This window comes from Crocodylus porosus, unplaced genomic scaffold (genome assembly GCF_001723895.1).
Source record: "Crocodylus porosus isolate Cpor-Errol unplaced genomic scaffold, CroPor_comp1, whole genome shotgun sequence".
Classification (NCBI taxonomy): Eukaryota; Metazoa; Chordata; order Crocodylia; family Crocodylidae; genus Crocodylus; species Crocodylus porosus.
In genome coordinates this window covers 42,828,996-42,846,854 of record NW_017728943.1, presented here as the reverse complement: position 1 = coordinate 42,846,854, position 17,859 = coordinate 42,828,996, and the positions used below count along the sequence as shown (strand labels likewise).

The 17,859-nt window shown below is 42.0% G+C and overlaps 1 protein-coding gene across 3 annotated transcripts in view; it reads left to right on the top strand.

Moving 5' to 3' along the window:
* Positions 1-17,859, top strand: part of VRK2 (vaccinia related kinase 2) — a 69,825-nt gene that overhangs the window by 25,980 nt on the left and 25,986 nt on the right. For all 3 annotated transcript variants that reach the window (XM_019549239.1, XM_019549241.1, XM_019549240.1), the window contains one exon: positions 6,941-7,073. In XM_019549239.1, the coding sequence (XP_019404784.1) occupies positions 6,941-7,073 (133 nt within the window). The remainder of the gene's footprint in view (positions 1-6,940; positions 7,074-17,859) is intronic.

Sequence of the window (17,859 nt, the reverse complement as noted above, 5' to 3'; positions counted from 1 at the left end):
AGCAGTCTTGCAGTGAGTACCCCTATAAATTAGGAGTAGTAAAGCACTATTTCAGTATTGTGTTGGGCCTAAACACAATTCACTACACAGCAATAGCTTTTTATATGGCAGAACAGAATGAGCATTATTAATATAGACCCCCAAATGACAAAGCTGAATCAATTAACCTCTTTAAATCCTGGTACTGTTGCAAGAGAAAACCCGATTGACTACCATCAAATAGAGGCTTAAAATCAGAGAGATCTTTGTAAATGGAACAAGCTTTGAGAGTGTGCCTATTAAACTGTTGTAGCATTATACTTATGGAATATTCTGGCAGGCATCTATACCCTCACATCTGCACTGTTGCCAATTTTTAGTCCAACTATCTTAATACTCGATGAGTTTTTTCTTAAAGATGCAGCTGCTGGAATTAGATCATATATAAGTTTATGGCTGGGATTCTCAGGTAGAGATGTAAAATGAAAAACAAGCTAAAAGGGAAACCTTAAAAACAAAAACCTTAAATAATTTTAACATGATAAGGGAAATAGAAAAGAAACACAGTTTTAAAATCTCCTTTTTTAAATCAATGCCATGTCTTGGAGTCAGACTTGGGATTCTTAATGTTTGTCATTGTCAATATTCATCTGAGTCCTTTCTAATAAATTATTTTTACAAGATGCATCCTCTTTTTGTTGTGATGTTTGTTGCATATAGAAGTTGATAGAATCTACGTTTTCAGGTATAGTATTAAATAGTTAAGTGTTGACAGCATTTTGGCCGTTCCCTTTAACAAATAAAATATAGAACTCATCTCAAACACTGATTAAGAATTCAATAGGAAAAACAAACCTATGGAACCTCAACCATTTTCAGTTTAAATTTGAGTGGCTGTTCATCATGGGAAAAGTTCTTCTTTCACTTTCATTAGGTAACCTGCCTTCATTACCTTCCCAGGCAAGAATATCAATTTTTGGTATTGGCAAGGAATGTACTTTTATAGGAGAGAAAGGTCTTCTGTAGGTTAGAAGGGTCAATCTACTGGCTTTTGACATGGCAGTTAGAAGATTATTTTTGCTGTGAAGGCAAACATGACAGTCTGATACAAAAGGACTAGATGGAACAGAAAGTAAAACCATTCTCACTGAGTAGCTGCCTGTTTTTATGTGTTGTAGGAAAGATATAGTGCCCAGACAAATTGGTCACAAACAGGCAGCAAGATTTATAACCTTTGTATTTTGACTCACTTTCCTTCTCTGGAGTAACATCCACTTGGCATAGTCTGATCTCCTTCTGCAAATTCTCTTTGTATGGTGAGGCTGGGTTTGGTTTACGTTGCTGATGTAACCCTGGAATTATGGAGTTCATTTCCAAGTGAGAAAAATGTGGTATTGTGTGGATAGAATTCAAGAGAAAATGGAGAAGAGACAGGAAATAGAATGGGAATACAGTGACACATGAGGAAAGGAGGAGAAACGCTCTGAATAGCATGCACCCTTAGTTTTGGATTCAGAGACTCTGTTAGGGATAGCTTGACATCACTGGTCTAGCTGTTGCCTGCCTCTATCATAGAATTTCTCCAGAGTTTATAGAGAAAGGTATCTATTTCCTTGCTATAAGGACAACCAAGATATCTAAGGTTAGGAAGAAGGTAATGGGCTTCCTGTTCCCCTTTCAGTACTTGGAAGAGGGATAGTCAGTCCCCAACATCCTGAAGATGTTTTGATGGCCCTGAACATAATCATTTCTTTCTGCTTCTAGGATTTTGTACTTCACTGTTAAGCCCTGCTTCACTCAAAACAAACTCAATCCTTTTGAGTCCAAGTTCCACAAAGGGAAATTTAGGTTAGATATTAGAAAAAAACTTTCTCACAAGGAGGGTAGTAAAGCACTGGAACAGGTTACCCAGAGAGGTTGTGGACTCTCCATCCTTGGAGGTTTTTAAGACCCAGATAGACAAAGCCTTGGCTGGGATGATCTAATTGGGAATGGATCTGCTTTGAGCAGAGGGTTGGAATAGATGACCTCCAGAGGTCCCTCACAACCCTAATTTTCTCTGTTTCTAATTTTATATATAGTATATGTACAATTTAAGACAACTTTTTTTTTCCCCTTTTTCCTACTACAGTTCAGCCAGTTTTGTGCAAATTTAGCAAAGTATTTAAATCCTGTGTCTTCCCCCCTTGGCCCAATTGATTGTATAGACTACAGTGCTGGTTGTCAGCCTGTGGTCTGCAGATCTGTAGAAGGTGACTATGATCAATCAAATGTATGTGAATACCCATATTTAAAATTCAAAGGAGTCTGCACCTCCGTTCAAAATGTCCAAAGGGTTCTGCACCTTCATTTGATATTGTTTAGGGGTCCGCAAGTGAAAAAAGGTTGAAAACCAGTGGGCTACAAAACAACACATTTCCTCTATGGTGACCATCAGAAATTTTGATGTCAGGATCAATTTTCCAACCTATTTGTATTTATTTTTCTTTCTTCATTGTAGTTGGTGCTTTTTTCCTCCCCTTCCTACAATAATAACATTTAATTAAAAATCCCCACAATGTGCAGAGTGAGTTAAAAGGGCACCCTGATTTGCATTACCAAAAGCTGACAGGCAACTAGGAAGAAGAATTATTTAGCATGGTAAAAGGGGTATAATTAGGACTAATGAGATGAAATTAAGAAAAGGATCATTGCCACTAAATGGGCCTGCTTCTGCACCCATTGAACTTGGTAGCAGACTTGCTGATGGTGAAAATTTGGCTGCAAGCGAGTCAAAGGGAATTCTGTTGTTGGCTTCAGCTGGGCCAAGATTTCAATCCTAGTAACTCCACAGGTAGAAGTTCACCCCCACTGAGTGCATCTATACATGTGCTTTACTGAGGAGTTGACTAATTATCTCCTCAATAAAATGTCACGGTCTATGTGTGTGCTAATATTAGGTGCAGTAAAATAATTAACTCCACTGTAAAATAGTGCTGTTGGGGATAGTACTATCTTGGAGCGTGTAAGCTGGGATGCAGCACTCTCCTCCTGCAGGGTGATAGCTAAAACGGAGTCATTTATTGCACTGGAATAAATTTCATAGATTTCATAGACTTTAGGGCTGGAAGGGATCTCGGAAGATCATTGAGTCCAGCCCCCTGCCCAAAGGGCAGGAAGTCAGCAGGGGTCATAGGATCCAGCAAGATAAGCATCCAGTTTGCTCTTGTGGTCAATGATGACCCCCAAGTCTCTTTCTTCTGTTGTGCTAGCCAGCATAGCACTGCTGAGCCTATAAGGATGCTGCAGGTTTTTCCTCCCAGGGTGGAGGACCTTGCATTTTTCGGTGTTATACACCATCAGGTTCTCGTCCGCCCATTTGCTGAGCTTGTCCAGGTCAGCCTGGATCACCCGCCTGTCTTCTGGTGGGAATGCTTTGCCCCAAAGTTTGGTGTCATCGGCGAACTTGGCCAGTCCACTTCTGACTCCAATGTCCACATCATTAATGAAGATGTTGAACAAGATGGGTCCAAGGACAGAGCCTTGGGGGACCCTACTGGTCACAGGACACCATGATGAGTGCCTTCCATCGATTACTATGCTCTGGGTCTGACTGTGGAGCCAATTTCCCAGCCAGCAGATCATGGTGGACCCAAGACCACAATTGGCCAGTTTTGCCAAGAGTGATCATGGGATACCAGATCAAAGGCTTTTTTGAAGTCAAGATATATGACATCAATCTCTTCTCCCTTGTCCAGATGATAGGTCACCTGGTCATAGAAGGAAATGAGATTGGTCAAGCAAGACCTACCTGAAACAAACCCATGCTGGCTATCCCTTAGGATGTTGGCATCACCCAGTCCCTTAAGGATGGTCTCTAAGATCTTCCCCAGGATAGGAGTCAGGCTGATAGGCCTATAGTTAGCTGGATCCACTTTGCTCCCTTTCTTGAAGATAGGCACCACATTGGCCTTCTTCCAGTCTTCAGGCACTACACCAGAGCACCAGGAATTTTCAAAGATCCATGCCAGAGGCTCGGCTATAATGCTTGCCAGCTCCTTGAGTACCGTGGGGTGTAGATTGTCCGGACTGGCTGACTTGAAGGTATCCAGCTTCTCAAGGTGTTCCTTCACGAGGTCAGCATTAATGAAGGGCAGGGGATCTCCCTCACCCAGACCTCCCTGTCCCATGGTGGGCATGGGCGTCCCATGGGACTGATGAATGACTGACACACATATAGACGGTGACTGGGGCAGGGGGGCAGACAGCTGCCTGCCACCTAGCTGCACTTTCAGCATCCTCGTGCCCTAGCCAGCTTCTCTGCTGCCCAGTGCTACCATCTGGAGCCCAGGGCTGACCCCCAAGTCTGCTGCCAGCCTGGCGCTTCTCCACCCTGGCTGAGAGTGCTGATATCCTGGGAAAGTGTAAAGACTGCATCTGGGAGCAGTTGCCTCTGGCTTAAACATTACTGAAGTTTATTGCCTCACATTAATTGAACATGTAGATGCACTCACAGTTGTGAAAAATCTCTTGCTTGTGAAAGATGTGGAAACCTCATCATTGGGTTAGTTTGAACTACACTGGGCAATTACACCGATGAATGAAACTTCAGTGTGTTAGGCAAACCTCAGTGTCTTAGAATTAAGCTGTTACATTTCAGAAGACACCAGTGGGCTGGAAGTGTGGAGATGCCCTTTTTCACACTATTGTTTCTCTTAAATGTCAAAATCAAACTTTATATTAAAAGTTAGCCAGAGTTATTAATGGCTTGTGTTCACTTTGATCTCACTTTTATTTGCACTTGCTCAGATCTACCTGTCAGAAACCTACAGTTAAGCAAAAAATCTGAACTAAGAACCTCCTTTGCAGCCTCTTCTCTCTATGCTAACCCATAGAGTATTCGCTGGACTCTTGTCCACCCACTAAGCTTGATGATATAGTAGCTTGAATTAGTTCTTTTACCATTCTCACTTGGTGCATTATTGACATTAGGCTCAATTAAGGTGGATACTGGAGCATCAGGAAATACGCTGGAGAATTCAGGAGAAAATCAAGTCAATCAGCCCAACAAAGCTTATTTCTTGTCCCAGATTTCCAAATGATGCCTATAGTCTTTAATTTTGTATCACAGTTCAGTCCATCAGGTGAAAAACATAATCGGTAATCTTAAAAGCTATCACCCTGCAGGAGGAGAGTGCTGCATCCCAGCTTACACGCTCCAAATAAGCACCGAACCTGCAGCAGAAACAGTAAAACCAAGAGAGCAGACTTCCCAAGATCTGAAGCTGCCTGGAGCACAAACAGGAAGCAGTGGTTTCAGCAGAATGTGTTACAGAACAGGTTTTCAGAGGAAAAGAAAGAGAAACCCACCCACAGTGATATAATTAAATTAAATGTAAACGCTTCTGCTGTTTGCATATGCCTGGATAAACTATTTCTTATTAAGCTAAAAGAGGAAAATGAAAGCTACTTTAGAATAGACTTAGAAAAAAAATGTTACCTTTCATTGTAATGTATTTGAAAGATGTTTATTTAGAAATTCTTTCCATTGACTTCAGTGGGCTTAGGAGCTGGATAATGGTGCATTTCATATGTGATCTCAATAACACCCTGCATGATAGGGTAAAAGGTGCTATAAATATTTACAAAAAAGTAATTGACTATTCTTGCAATGGGTAATGTCGAAAAGCAAAGATGAGGTAGGAGTTTGCACGTCTGCTACCAAGAAAACCACCTCATTTAATCTAAAATATGCAAGTGGTAAAATAAACATATCTGCCCTATTATTCAGAATCTGAGGATGAGGAAACTGAGGTAGAGTGAGTCAAATGAATTTCTCAGGATCACAGAAAGTCAGTAGTAGCGTTGTGTGTAAAAACTTCTTCTAACCCTGTGTCTGCTGATCTAACCTATGGCTGTCTTTTTAACAGAAATTTCTTGGGGGAAAAAAGTGGGTTTCCCCACAGTCGTACTATCCACAGTCAAGTATTAATATTCACTTGTGTAGCTACATATTGTTGTTTTCTTTACGTACTTATCTACCGGGAATAATAGTCAAAACCTTGGGGCTTTATCTCTCTCTCTCTCTCTCTCTCTCTCGGTACTTTGGTACATATAGGCAGGCATCGTGAAAAGTGTGCTAGCTCAGTATGTGTAGATAAAGGTGTGTGTCATAAGAAACAAACTTGTTCTGCAGTTCATAGTAGGAGCCAAAACCTGTTCTCTGTTATACCAGTACAAATCCATTAAACTCTCTGAGTAATTCAGAGCAGAATTTGATTCTGTATGCTTTCATTTTGTTTTCAGCATAACTGACAAACATTTAGTTTAGATTGTTTGTTTTATGAGGTTTTTTGTTTTGTTTTATTTAAACAATTGTGCCCAGTACTAGGATACCGGCAGTAATAATAGTAAAGATGCAGCTATGATCAGTCTAGTGACTAGCAGTGCCATTGTCAAGTTATGTATTCTAACTGGGATTTTGCATTTTAGGAGAATGAAGTACTTTTCACTTTTTATGTTTTTATAGGCCTTGCTATTGTAAACTTGTCTAATAAATCTAAGTTGGTGAAAGATTTGATTGCATGCCTGTGCGTGTGTGTGTGTGTGTGTGTGTGTGTGTGTGTGTTTAGCAAAGCGTGGAAGGGGTCCCATAAGCAGTATGAGAATAGATAAAAGACATATTGCAGTTTATGATGTCTAGATGCCCACCTGGAGAGAGGAGAGCTTAGGAACAAAATAAAAAGACTGAAATCCTATTCGACTCTGAAATAAGATAAGAGTGTGGTAGAGGATGGATTTAAATGGGGAGGGCAGCTGTTACGGCCCCCAGTTGTACATATTTTATCCTGAGGCACCATTTGGTTTAATAAAATGTAGATCTAAGGCTGTCCTTAACCTACCGGTTTCTTAAGACTTAATTATAAAGGTTATACTTTCAAAGGACAAAAGCATTATTCATTTGTCTGTTCATGTCTTCCAGGTTTATCTTGCAGATTATGGACTTTCCTACAGATATTGTCCCAATGGGAACCACAAACAGTATAAGGAAAATCCTAGAAAGGGCCATAATGGTACAATGGAGTTTACCAGCTTAGATGCCCACAAGGGAGTAGGTAGGTCTCTTTCTTCCTTTTATATTTCAGAGGAGTGATTACAGAATGAGTAATCAGGCTGCATAAACTGGCACGTACTGGAGCAATGGCAGGTATTGTTGAGAACTGATCAAATCCTTATGTGAAAAGAGGTGACCATATAAGTAATGTTGCTTCAAGTGCTGATGGGAGGGGAATATTATTAAAGGTGAGAGAGTGCTGGGTGGAGGATACTGGAAGATGGAATTGGAACAGGAAGCTACAAGAGAAGTTTTACATTTAAAAACAGAGTTGGTATTGGTAATAACAAAGAGCGTAGCAGTGGAGGAGTTACTGGGCACTTCTGTATTTTTCTGGCCAGACAAGGATGCCTTCATGCAGAAGTGTGTCTGTTTGTCATAGTTTCTCTGTCTCAGTATTTCAAGATGACATCCTCCTACAAGAAGAAAATTCTTTTTTAAAGCTGTAAAGTGTTAACTTTTTGAAATCTTTTCCAGTAGCCTTTCATATATCTTACTTATTTAAACTCACTTTGATGGTATTGGAAACACATTTGCAGGTAAATTACATACATAGTCCTTTTATTGGATATTGATTGTACTGCCTTGCATTCCAAGGCAGACTTAATTCAACAATTCCCTAATTAGTTAAAGTCATAACCTATGTCTTGTATTCATTTACCATTAATTAAACCTTAGCTGTTTATTACACTGCAGTCCAAATCCAATAGCAGACCCATAGAGCCATTGAAAAAAGGGAGTGGGAGGTCAATATTGAAAATATATGGTGCAAAGTCCCACTGATGGCTGCATTGTTCACAATCAATATGGTCAATGCAACACAACTTTCTTAGTTGCTATGTCAGCAAGACAAAAAGTCAATTCTAATGTTATGCCAGTGAGAAAATGGCGATTATTGAAAAAACTTTGACTCTTGCTGCAAAACAATATTTTTGTTAACTTAAGTCTCCCCTTCCTACTCCCATCCCCCCATACTGAATTTAAAGTAATGGTTTTTAGTTGCCAGCTCTGCTAAGACCACAGTGTCACAAACGATAACTGTAGAAATTTGTGCTTGTTAATAGTTGCTGAACTGTTACCTTAAACTAATACTTTCTAACGAGTTTTAGTTGGCACAAACAACTGTATATTATTGCTTTTTCTATTAAAAGGACCATTGACCATGTAATGTAGAGGGTCTTGATAATTTGCCAGTGCTGTTAAAACCTGCAGTCGTTTAACTCTGGTCATTAGGAAAAATGAAATAGGACTGTCAAGTGTATGCTACTATAACAATTGCATGGCTTGATCTACTAAAAATGGTTTGTGGTGAGGAGGCCCTCTGATTCAGCCCCTTCCAGATCCACTCAGTGCTTGGGGTGGTTTCTGTGAATCTGTGACTTCTGACAACAAGCTTTGTCTGGAAAACTAGCCCTTCTTTGTCAGTATCAGTGATTTTCAACCAGAGTGTGTGATTGTAGAGTACCTTGAGGTCTTTTCAGGGGTGCCGGGGGTGCCATGCAGTGTTAGCACTGTTATGTGTGCAAGCATAATTCACAGTATAAACTCAGGGGGCATGTCCCCATAAGCTATGGTGCGTGGCAAGTTGTCCCGGGTGGGGTTAGGGGAGGCTGGGTCTGGCAACTGAGCTGGCTCTATCAGCCTTACCTGGAGGCCTTTCGGGGCTCCAGCAGTGGTGATCCAGGCACACAGAGCCTACCTGGTAGCCAGAGCATGGCTCTGACCAGCTGGGCTCCAGTTTTGGGTGACACATGCTGCTGCAAAGTGTGCCATCTTCTTTTTTTTCTGGCATGAGTTTTTTTGACACTGGGATCTTTGAGTGTAAAAAAACAAATCAAAGCAAAACAAGAAAACCCTGCTGTGCTGCAAATTAGGAATACAGTGAACGTCCGCATGTGTTCCACATGCGGTTTGCAGTGCTGCAGACCACATGTGCATGCTCGTGAGGATGCACCTAGAGATTTTCAAATAGGAATAGAGTGTCAGAAGCATTCAGACCTGCTGTGGTCTTTGAGCAATTTGCAACAGAAAAATTGCTCCATTATTTTTCTGTAGTCAAAAAGCAAGTAAAAACTAGGGGGTGTCTTGAATCTAACAATGCTGAGACCCACTGGTGTACTTGGTCACTGAGAATGATGTTGGAGGTTGGGACGTTTGTGACTCGGGACCTGGGCAGATGCAGTACTTGTTTTAATTTTCTGGTGAACAAGGAGGCAGCTCAGGAACTTGACATGCAAGAGGACATGCATCTTTTATTTCCCTTCCCTTTTCAAATGGAGCAAGGGTCATTTTAAATCTGGATGGTGATAGTTTTGTGCGAGTGATTGAATTCTGCATCTCCAATCCCTATGAATCCTGAGTCAGATCATGCCCTCCTGTTAAAGCCGCAGTATGAATAGATGAGAAAGTGTGTGTGTGTGTGTTTTTGTGGAGGTATGTGGGTTTTCTGGAAAAGGAAATTTCCATGAGGCATTTGTTTTGGGTTTTTTCTTAGTCATACAGGGTTTGTCCCCAGTGGAAAAGTCTGGAGATCCTGACCACAATTCTGGCAAATCTCAGGGAATCCAGGGGAGGTCAGAGCGATCTGGGCTCCACCCATGGCACCCCAGGCCCACTGGTATCATATTACCACACAATCCTCATGGCAGCAGAAGCCCTTGGGACCCTTAGCAAAAAGATAATACTGTCTGAATTCATTTCTAACATTGCAGGAGATCTTGCAAGGGACAGAAGGAGAAATTGTGCCCTGTGTGAGTTCTATCAGGGCAGTAAATTGCTGTTAGGGCCTCATTCCACATGCATCTAAAACATGGAAAAATCCAAATCTTTCACAGCAAGTAGCTGCTGCCTGCCCCAATATGTGGTGATTCACCTAACTCTTGTGAGGCCCAGATAGGTAGCTGTAAGACACCATATCTCTACTTTGCTTGTTTTTTTGGTTCTGCTGCCACAGTCATAGTATTTTGTGTGTAGTGCCACAGTATTGCTAAACAGCACTGGATATGCATCCATTTTAGAAAAGGGGGAAAACCAGTGAGTTAAAACACTTGCAACCTGAAGGGTTCAAAACATTTTAACAAATATTTCCTTTCTAAAAATAAACAGATTTTCCCCCCTTACAAAATGTCATTAAATGTTTTTGTTGGGGACATCTCAGCTTTGTAGTTTGGCATTAGATTGTCTGTGTTTTGTCTTATTAAAATCACAGTGGGGAAAGGAAGAATAATAGCAAGAGTAGGAAAATGCAGCCTTTATGTTGCAGTCTTGTAGTTTAACTGTTAGAAAACACAAGCCCTGTGCAAGGTGCATGACCCAGTTAGCCACTCTTGGACTCTGGCTTTATATGCCCTACTCTGGAGAGCATTTACCTAGGCTAAGGATGGGCAAGATCTGGCCCACCAAGGAATTCCATCCGGCCTGGGGGTACCCACCAATTAATTGTACTCCACCTAATCCGTGTGCCTCCCTCTTATCCTGGTGCGTGGAAAGGCCTGACCCAGCCAGCATGCAGCTTCCAGGAGGGGCTGCTGTTGCCACTGCTGCAGTTGCCGGGGGACCTGCTCAGTTTTCCTGGCCTTCAGCAGCTCCTCCTTGTCTCCTTGTTGTAGTGCTTGCTCTGGGCAGCAGGTAGGAAAGCAGCAGGGGCAGGGGGAGCTGTGGTATGGGGTTGGCATGCTGCAGCTGGGCAAAGGCATGGAGCATGGGGCTGGTGGGAGCGTGGAGCCCATGTCCAGGGAGGCAGAGGGAGCATGGAGCTTGGGTAGGCAGGGTGTGGGTGAGAGGCAGGGTAGGGGGTGTGGAGGCCCCCCCACATGTATACCCCCGTAACGCATAGTCCCTGCTGCTGGAGGCAGCAGGCTGGAGCCCTTAGGGCATTTGTACCGTAGCAGCTTGTGGCTCCAGCCAGGGCTGTATATGGTGTCACGGTGCACGGCCAGGCTGACCTGCCTCTGTCACGCAGGGCTCCCTGTGGCACACATGCAGCTTCTGGCACATGCACACCACCAGGGGGAAGCTCCACACGATGGAGTTGGCTGCCTTCCCCACCACGTGCAGCTACCTGGACTCTGCTGGAAGTGGCTGGGAGTCCTGCCCCCTGCTTCTGTGGTAGCAGCTGGCTCCATCACACTGGGCTTCCCCTTGGTGGCGTGCAGGTGCCTGGAGCTGCATATGTGCCCTGTGATAGAGGTGGGTCAGCCTGGATGCACTCTTGATGCATTCCTTGCCACCATGTGCAGCTCTAGCTGGAGCCACACACCTCTGGGCAGCAGTACCTGTGTGGGCTGGAAGTACACTGAGTAACCACCGCTTGCTACTGCTGCTGCCACCAGTGGCAGAGACTGTGTGCCAAGAGGAGGAGTATGTGGGGAGTCCCCACAGCCCCCTTCCCTCCTTCACACCCCACAAACCCCATACACCCACACCCTGCCCCCCCACACCCCACCATACACGCCCCCAACCACACTTCACACACTCCCCGCCCCCTCCCCAATACAAGAGAGAGACTTTATTTTTGATCTGTTATGCAGTCACCTCATCTACACTACACAAACACAAATCATGACAAAAATATTTTTTGGAATAAAATTAAAGTACATTATAGTAGATGTTTGACTTTTAGTAAATGATTTTGTTTATGTCTGGTTCAGATGGCAACCCCCCATCCCCCCAAAAGGACTACTTCTGGGGGCAAGAGGAGGGACTTCCAGTGGCAAACGTCAGGGGTTAGGGGTGGGACTTCTGATCCCAAAATGGCAACTAGGTGGTATGGCACCTGTCAAAGGGTGGGGCTACCTTTGCCGTCCTCAACAGCTCACCAAAATTCATTAAGTGGCCCTCCAACCAAAATAATTGCCCGCCCCTGGTCTAGGTGGTAGTTCACTTTGGCCAGTCTGTGGGAGGCAGATTTCAGGCTGCTTAGACATTGCTTTTAACTGAAACATCTAGTCATAGTAAAGCACTACGGGGGTAAACTGGCTGTTGTAAACTACTAGTCCAGCAAAGGCTGAACAAAGGGGAGACACGGGGAGAATAAGATGAGGATGCCGGCTGATGCATATGAGGGATGTAACTTTTCCAGTGATTCTTAGGATGTAGTGTTTGCTCCCCGACTGTGTTGCCTGCAGAAGGAGAGGGAAGAACATCTTTCAGGATGGTAAGGCCAATGGTATAAGGACCTGGGCAGTGTAGTGTTGGTAACTGCTTGTGGGGCAGCGCTGGGATGATGTTTCTGTTATCCTCCCACGTTGTCAGCTGTAAAGCCCATTTAGAGTTAAGGTTTACTTATTCACATTTCCTTTGTTCTGTTTTTTTGGTATATGATTTGTAAAAACCTTGGTAAGGCTTGAAAAAACACAGGTAGGTGTTTGGTTTAAAAGCTAAGCAGGGGTGATGGTGAACATAATAGTTTGGTTTGTATTTTACCAGTAATTTGATATGGGTTAACTATATTTTCTATGCTTGAGACAACTTAAAATACAGTGGTGGATGAATGGTGCATGGCTGGGGCCACAGGATCTCCCCCTACCCTTTTTCTGCATCCTGCATTCTGGATCCAGTGCATCTGGTGCCTACTCCAGCTAGTCTGAGATCCATGCTGTATATGGTGTCTGCCCCGGACTGGCCAGGGCAGGCGTGGGGTGTGGTGTGGGTTCTGAACTGGCTGGGGTGGACTCAGCTTGCAGCTCAGATTCTATCATGCACAGATCCCAGGCTCTGTATGTAGGGCCAGTCTAGTGTGTGCCACATGCTGTATCTTTGACACCTGCGCTGTAAATGTGTATTTGGGGACACAGTTCAGTGTACAATCAGTCCCTACCCTGAAACTTTTATATTGCTTTTTCAGGCTTGAGCAGTTAAAAACAGTATAAGGACACGATTTTATCTCCATGGCTGGTGAAATCGGTGGAGCTTTGCTAAGTTAAGGTTTTGGCTCATGATAGTACAGGTGATAATGAGTGAATTGCTCTACAGACATACATGCATTAATGCTGCAGAGTCAGTCTCCCAAGTTGCCACATGTCAGATTTCTGGTTATCCATGCAACCTGATGCATATGCATCATCATTCAGTCTTCACTTATGTGATCATACTTTTTTCCCCCAGAAAGACCTATACCTCATTCAGTGCACAAGATGGTTGATCTTCACTGAATGAGTAGCCTGTTCAGTATTTCTCTTTATTTTCATAACACAATATATGGTCCCATGCCATTTTTACTACCCACTCTTCAAATCCTGCTCTGAATACACATTTTTAAATTTCTTGTAACTTTCCTGTTGTATTCTTCAGTACAATATCTGAAAGCTTCATAGCCATGAAAGAATTAATATCTTTACAGCATACCTGTATGGGAGGGAAGAATCATCCTACTTTAAGACTGAGAAATGAAGTGTGGGGTGATTAAGGTCAAGATTTTGAAAAGAATCCACTAATTTTGTGCACTAAACTCGAGACATCTAGGACTGGATTTATAGAGAACTAAACATTTTATAAGACATTCTATGTATAGTTTCCTGTTACCTCAGCTACAGTTATGAGTGCCTGGAACTTCTGCAGATCATTTGATCCCAGGTATCTGAATTTTAGCACTCAGAAAATGAACACACAAATAGTATCTACTTGTGAAAAATCAGAATTTCTGCCTTCTGTATCATAACAGGAACCTGGTGACAAATGCAGGTACAGACTAATTCTTCATGCGTCATGCTTAAGACCCTAGCCATGACTTGTCATCTTTCTGCAGGCCTCTAATTTATTCACTACTGATTTTTTTTTTTTTTTTTTTTTTTAATTTGCAACAAATGAGTTTGGGATCCTTCACAAAACAACCTCCTTTGCTACACAACCTCAGTTCATTCCCTGAGCACAATCTTTTATGTGGACTGAATGAGATGGGACTCCTGAAGGAAAATCAGTATGCTATGAATAGTTAGACTGTATCAGAAAGCATACACAGAAGGTAGCAAATTTAAGTTGTACAGGCAGTCTTAATTTGGTCTTTCCTAACACTTGAGGAAAGGCTTGATGCTCTTTGAATGTAATATTTATTTTTAATATTTGTTGTACGTGAGATCTTTTTCAGTGAGTTTACTTACTCTATTTCATCATTAATATTTCTCAAGGCTCAAAAGAAGCAAGTGGTAGAACTTGTTTCCATTTGTCTAGCTCAGGACAAATCTATAATAACTTTCACAGGTTATTATTTATGAATTAGCTACACAAAAGCAAATATATATCTGCAGTGTTAAAAATGAATGTAAAACCGTGAAATGGTTACTTTTCAAAGTAACTCTTAAGTAGCCTGGAAACTGAAATAATCTCTCTTCATAAAGCAAGTACAGTACAGCTAGCTTCCTCTCAAGCTTCACCTGTAATTTAAAGCAGCATACCTTGTGGCTCTTGGACTTCAATTTAACCCATTCCTTTCTCGGCCCTTGTATAGCACGGGGGTGGCCAATCTGTAGTATGGGTAGCCTCTTTGTGTGGCACGTGCCAAATTGAGAAGGGACAGGCAATACAGTGGCAGGTAAGTGTCCTATCTGAAAGAAGAGCATTGGATCAGGCAGGGAGCAGAAAGCAAAGCAGCAGATTGAGCAATAGGGGAGTGCAGAACAGGCCCTATTCGATTCAGATTCAGCCCAAATTCAGGGACCCCAGATTCAGGGACAGTGATTCAATTTGTTGATTCGGATCACTGCCCATGCTTTGATTCAGTAGAACCTTTGCACAGCCCTGTTGAGCAGGGGAAAGGGATTGGAATGGCACTGAGGGAGAGTATAGGGCTAGTTTGTGGCATGCCTGCCAAAAAGTTTGGCCCCCACTGGTTTAGCGGATCAGTTGAGATAGTGTCCACTGAGATCCAAGTTTCTAGGGATTGGACAACACATTATTCTCCCACGGTTTGCAGTTTTATGATAGTTATAAGACTGGAAACTTCTCTCAAGAAGTATAATTCATTTTGGAAACTGGAGTCCTTTTTCATTTGAGCTTTTGGGTTAGGTTATAAGCGAACTGGTATGTGGGGAAGGGTAGCCATGATGGGCCAGGGATATGAGAGAAGTAAGATTTGTGAAGTGAGATAATATCCTTTATTGGACCAACTTAGATAGTTAAGAAACAGACTTTTTGGCTTCAGCCTTCTGCTGTCTCTCACAACTATGCAGGTTCATCCTATAAGTGAACTTTAGACATACTTGAGTTGTTGAGACTCCTTGTTTATTCCAATAGGAGTGTGGCAATATGGTGTTCATACTGTATCTGCCTTCCACCCTATTTCTAAAGGTGGTCTTTGCCTTCCTGCTGCAGTTTCCCTGTCATCTTGGACTAAAACGGGTGCTGATCTAGGGGTAACAACAGAAGACAGTTGACTTGAGGACTCTTCTGTTGGAAGAGTCCCTTCGAGTACTGGTTTGATGGGGGAGCTGATCTTGGTAATGAACTCACCTGATAAGTCTCTGAACACCGAGGGAGGCTGATCAGAGAATGAATTCATGGAAGGACTGGAAGGTTATAAAAGGTGGGACCTGATATATTCTTAGTCTTCAGTAGCTCAAATTGATAGGGGAGCAGCTTGGACCAAAATCCTGATGAGGAGAGGGAAACCTGGGCTTTCTTCTCACAGATGAACTCCCAGGACTCTCCTGGAAGACTTAGCCATCCAGGGTTCCGGATGTTCTGAAATGCCTTGTGCTTTGTCTTTTGCATAAAATAGTGAGGGTTTGGGGAACTGAACGCAATCCTTGCTTACTCACATCTGTCTTAAGCCTCTGTGAAAACTAAACTGCAAACCAGAAGGCAAACGCCTCCAGTAGAATACTTGGAAGGGGTGGGTTTAAGTTGAAGTGGGAGTCTGAGTGCTTAGGATTTGAACCTGAGGACAGGCGATTCATTTATGGCTTCCAGCTCTTGTGGGAAGGGAGTGGAAAGGCTACGTCACTCAGCGATTTGGTTGCAGGATCTTCTGACTACAACACTGCATGCAATCAGTAAGGAGCACTCAGCAAATACCATCACATAGGGATGTGTTTTTAATTGGAGATTGTACTTTAAATTAAATTCCTTATTATGCTTCAAAGGTAGAGTCACTATGGCTGCCTTGTTTGTTTTAGCGTTGAATTTGAGTAAACCCTATTGAACATATTCTTATGTTCATATTTTTAAAGGCCAGGCTGTATAAACAGTATAACATTTTTGGCTTGTTGCTTGATAATTAAAGAGAATTATGTCTGCATCAAATGTACATTTTAAAAATTTGTGACATAGTTAGTAGTGTTAAAAAGTAATATTTGGATCAATGTGTTTTATAGATTTTTGTAGATTTTCTACTCACTGAGGCATGCAGTCAATATCTAATTTCTCTGGAGATATACTGCGCTTAACATATTGAGCTTTTTTTAAATACTCTAGATCTGTGCATTGAGTGTGTAAGACCAGTTTCAATTTGGTATCATTGATAAACGCAAGGCTATGAACTGTCTATATTAAATTCCTTCCAATGTATATTTGTATTTGCCATGAAGCTTTCCTGTTTGTTTGGCCTTTTAACAAGCAAGTGAATTACAAAATTAATACTAAGCTATGTTGCTTGCTTATTACAGTGGTAGAGATCCACACCAAAACGTTTGGGTTCAGCAAAGGCATTCTGGATTGGATCTTCACTGAAACAGTTCATTAAATGTATATTCTTTCTCATGCATATTTTTAAGATGAAGATGTTGATGCTGATGATACATTAAAGATATCCAAAGCTGGCTGATGGGTCATTTATGTCTACTCAGGGTCTATTTTTTTCAGTTTGTTAGTGTTGGATTCTTATGTGGCATCCATGGCCAAAAGTAACTTTAAAAAAAAAACAACCTCAAAGCTTTTATAGCCATCATCTCTGCTGTAGGACTTGCCAGTTATTCCTGTAATTTGTGCCTATCAGATTGGATTGTTGCAGTTCATGTCACATGAAATCAGTTGTAATATGCACAGTAATAATTTTTACTGGCATCATATTGGTCGTAGTACGGTAGTGGCTTCGATGTCCTTGTTTATTCACTCTTCTGACAGAACTGTTGTCTTGTGGCATCTGGAGGAGTTTAATACTCATCTGTTTTTCTTAAGCTTTTGCTTGAGGGAGTACACTTTTGGGGGGTCTGCACATGTTGGTCTACTAGGAATGGGAAGTCCATTATTTTTATCAATGCTGTCCAGATTAATTATGTATTTCCATACTAATTTTTTGCCTGTGTCCAGGGTTTATATTCTGGGTACACTGTAAATCTAAGAATCAGTTATAGATGTACTCCTTGTGTTTCCAAGCTCATAGATTTAAACACCCTACTAATGTGGAAAAATCAAAAATCAAAACCTTTTCTCATTAAACGTATCAAGGTAACAGTATGTGATAACACTGGTTTCCAGCATGCTAGTGTTTTTAAGCTGCCACAAACCAAATATGTTCATAATTATTATTTTTCGAGTTGACTTCATATTCATGTAGTCAGATTGTTGATGGGGTAGTCAAATTCTCCATTCTGTCCACAAAACCTGGCAGAAACCATGTAGATTCTTCTGTTTTGGACACAACTTTCTCTGATGTACTTCTTAGAACAGGTTTTTTTTTTTTTAACTTGGTGTTGTGGGGTTTTTTATACATACATTCTTTAAAGCACTATGCAAGGTGATAGTACGTATGAGGGTGTGTGCATATGTAATACTGTATGCTACAGGTAGTGCTAATGTAGTTTGTTAACCAAAAGAAATGGTATTTGTGTAGGGGGAGAAGGGGACCAAAGAGC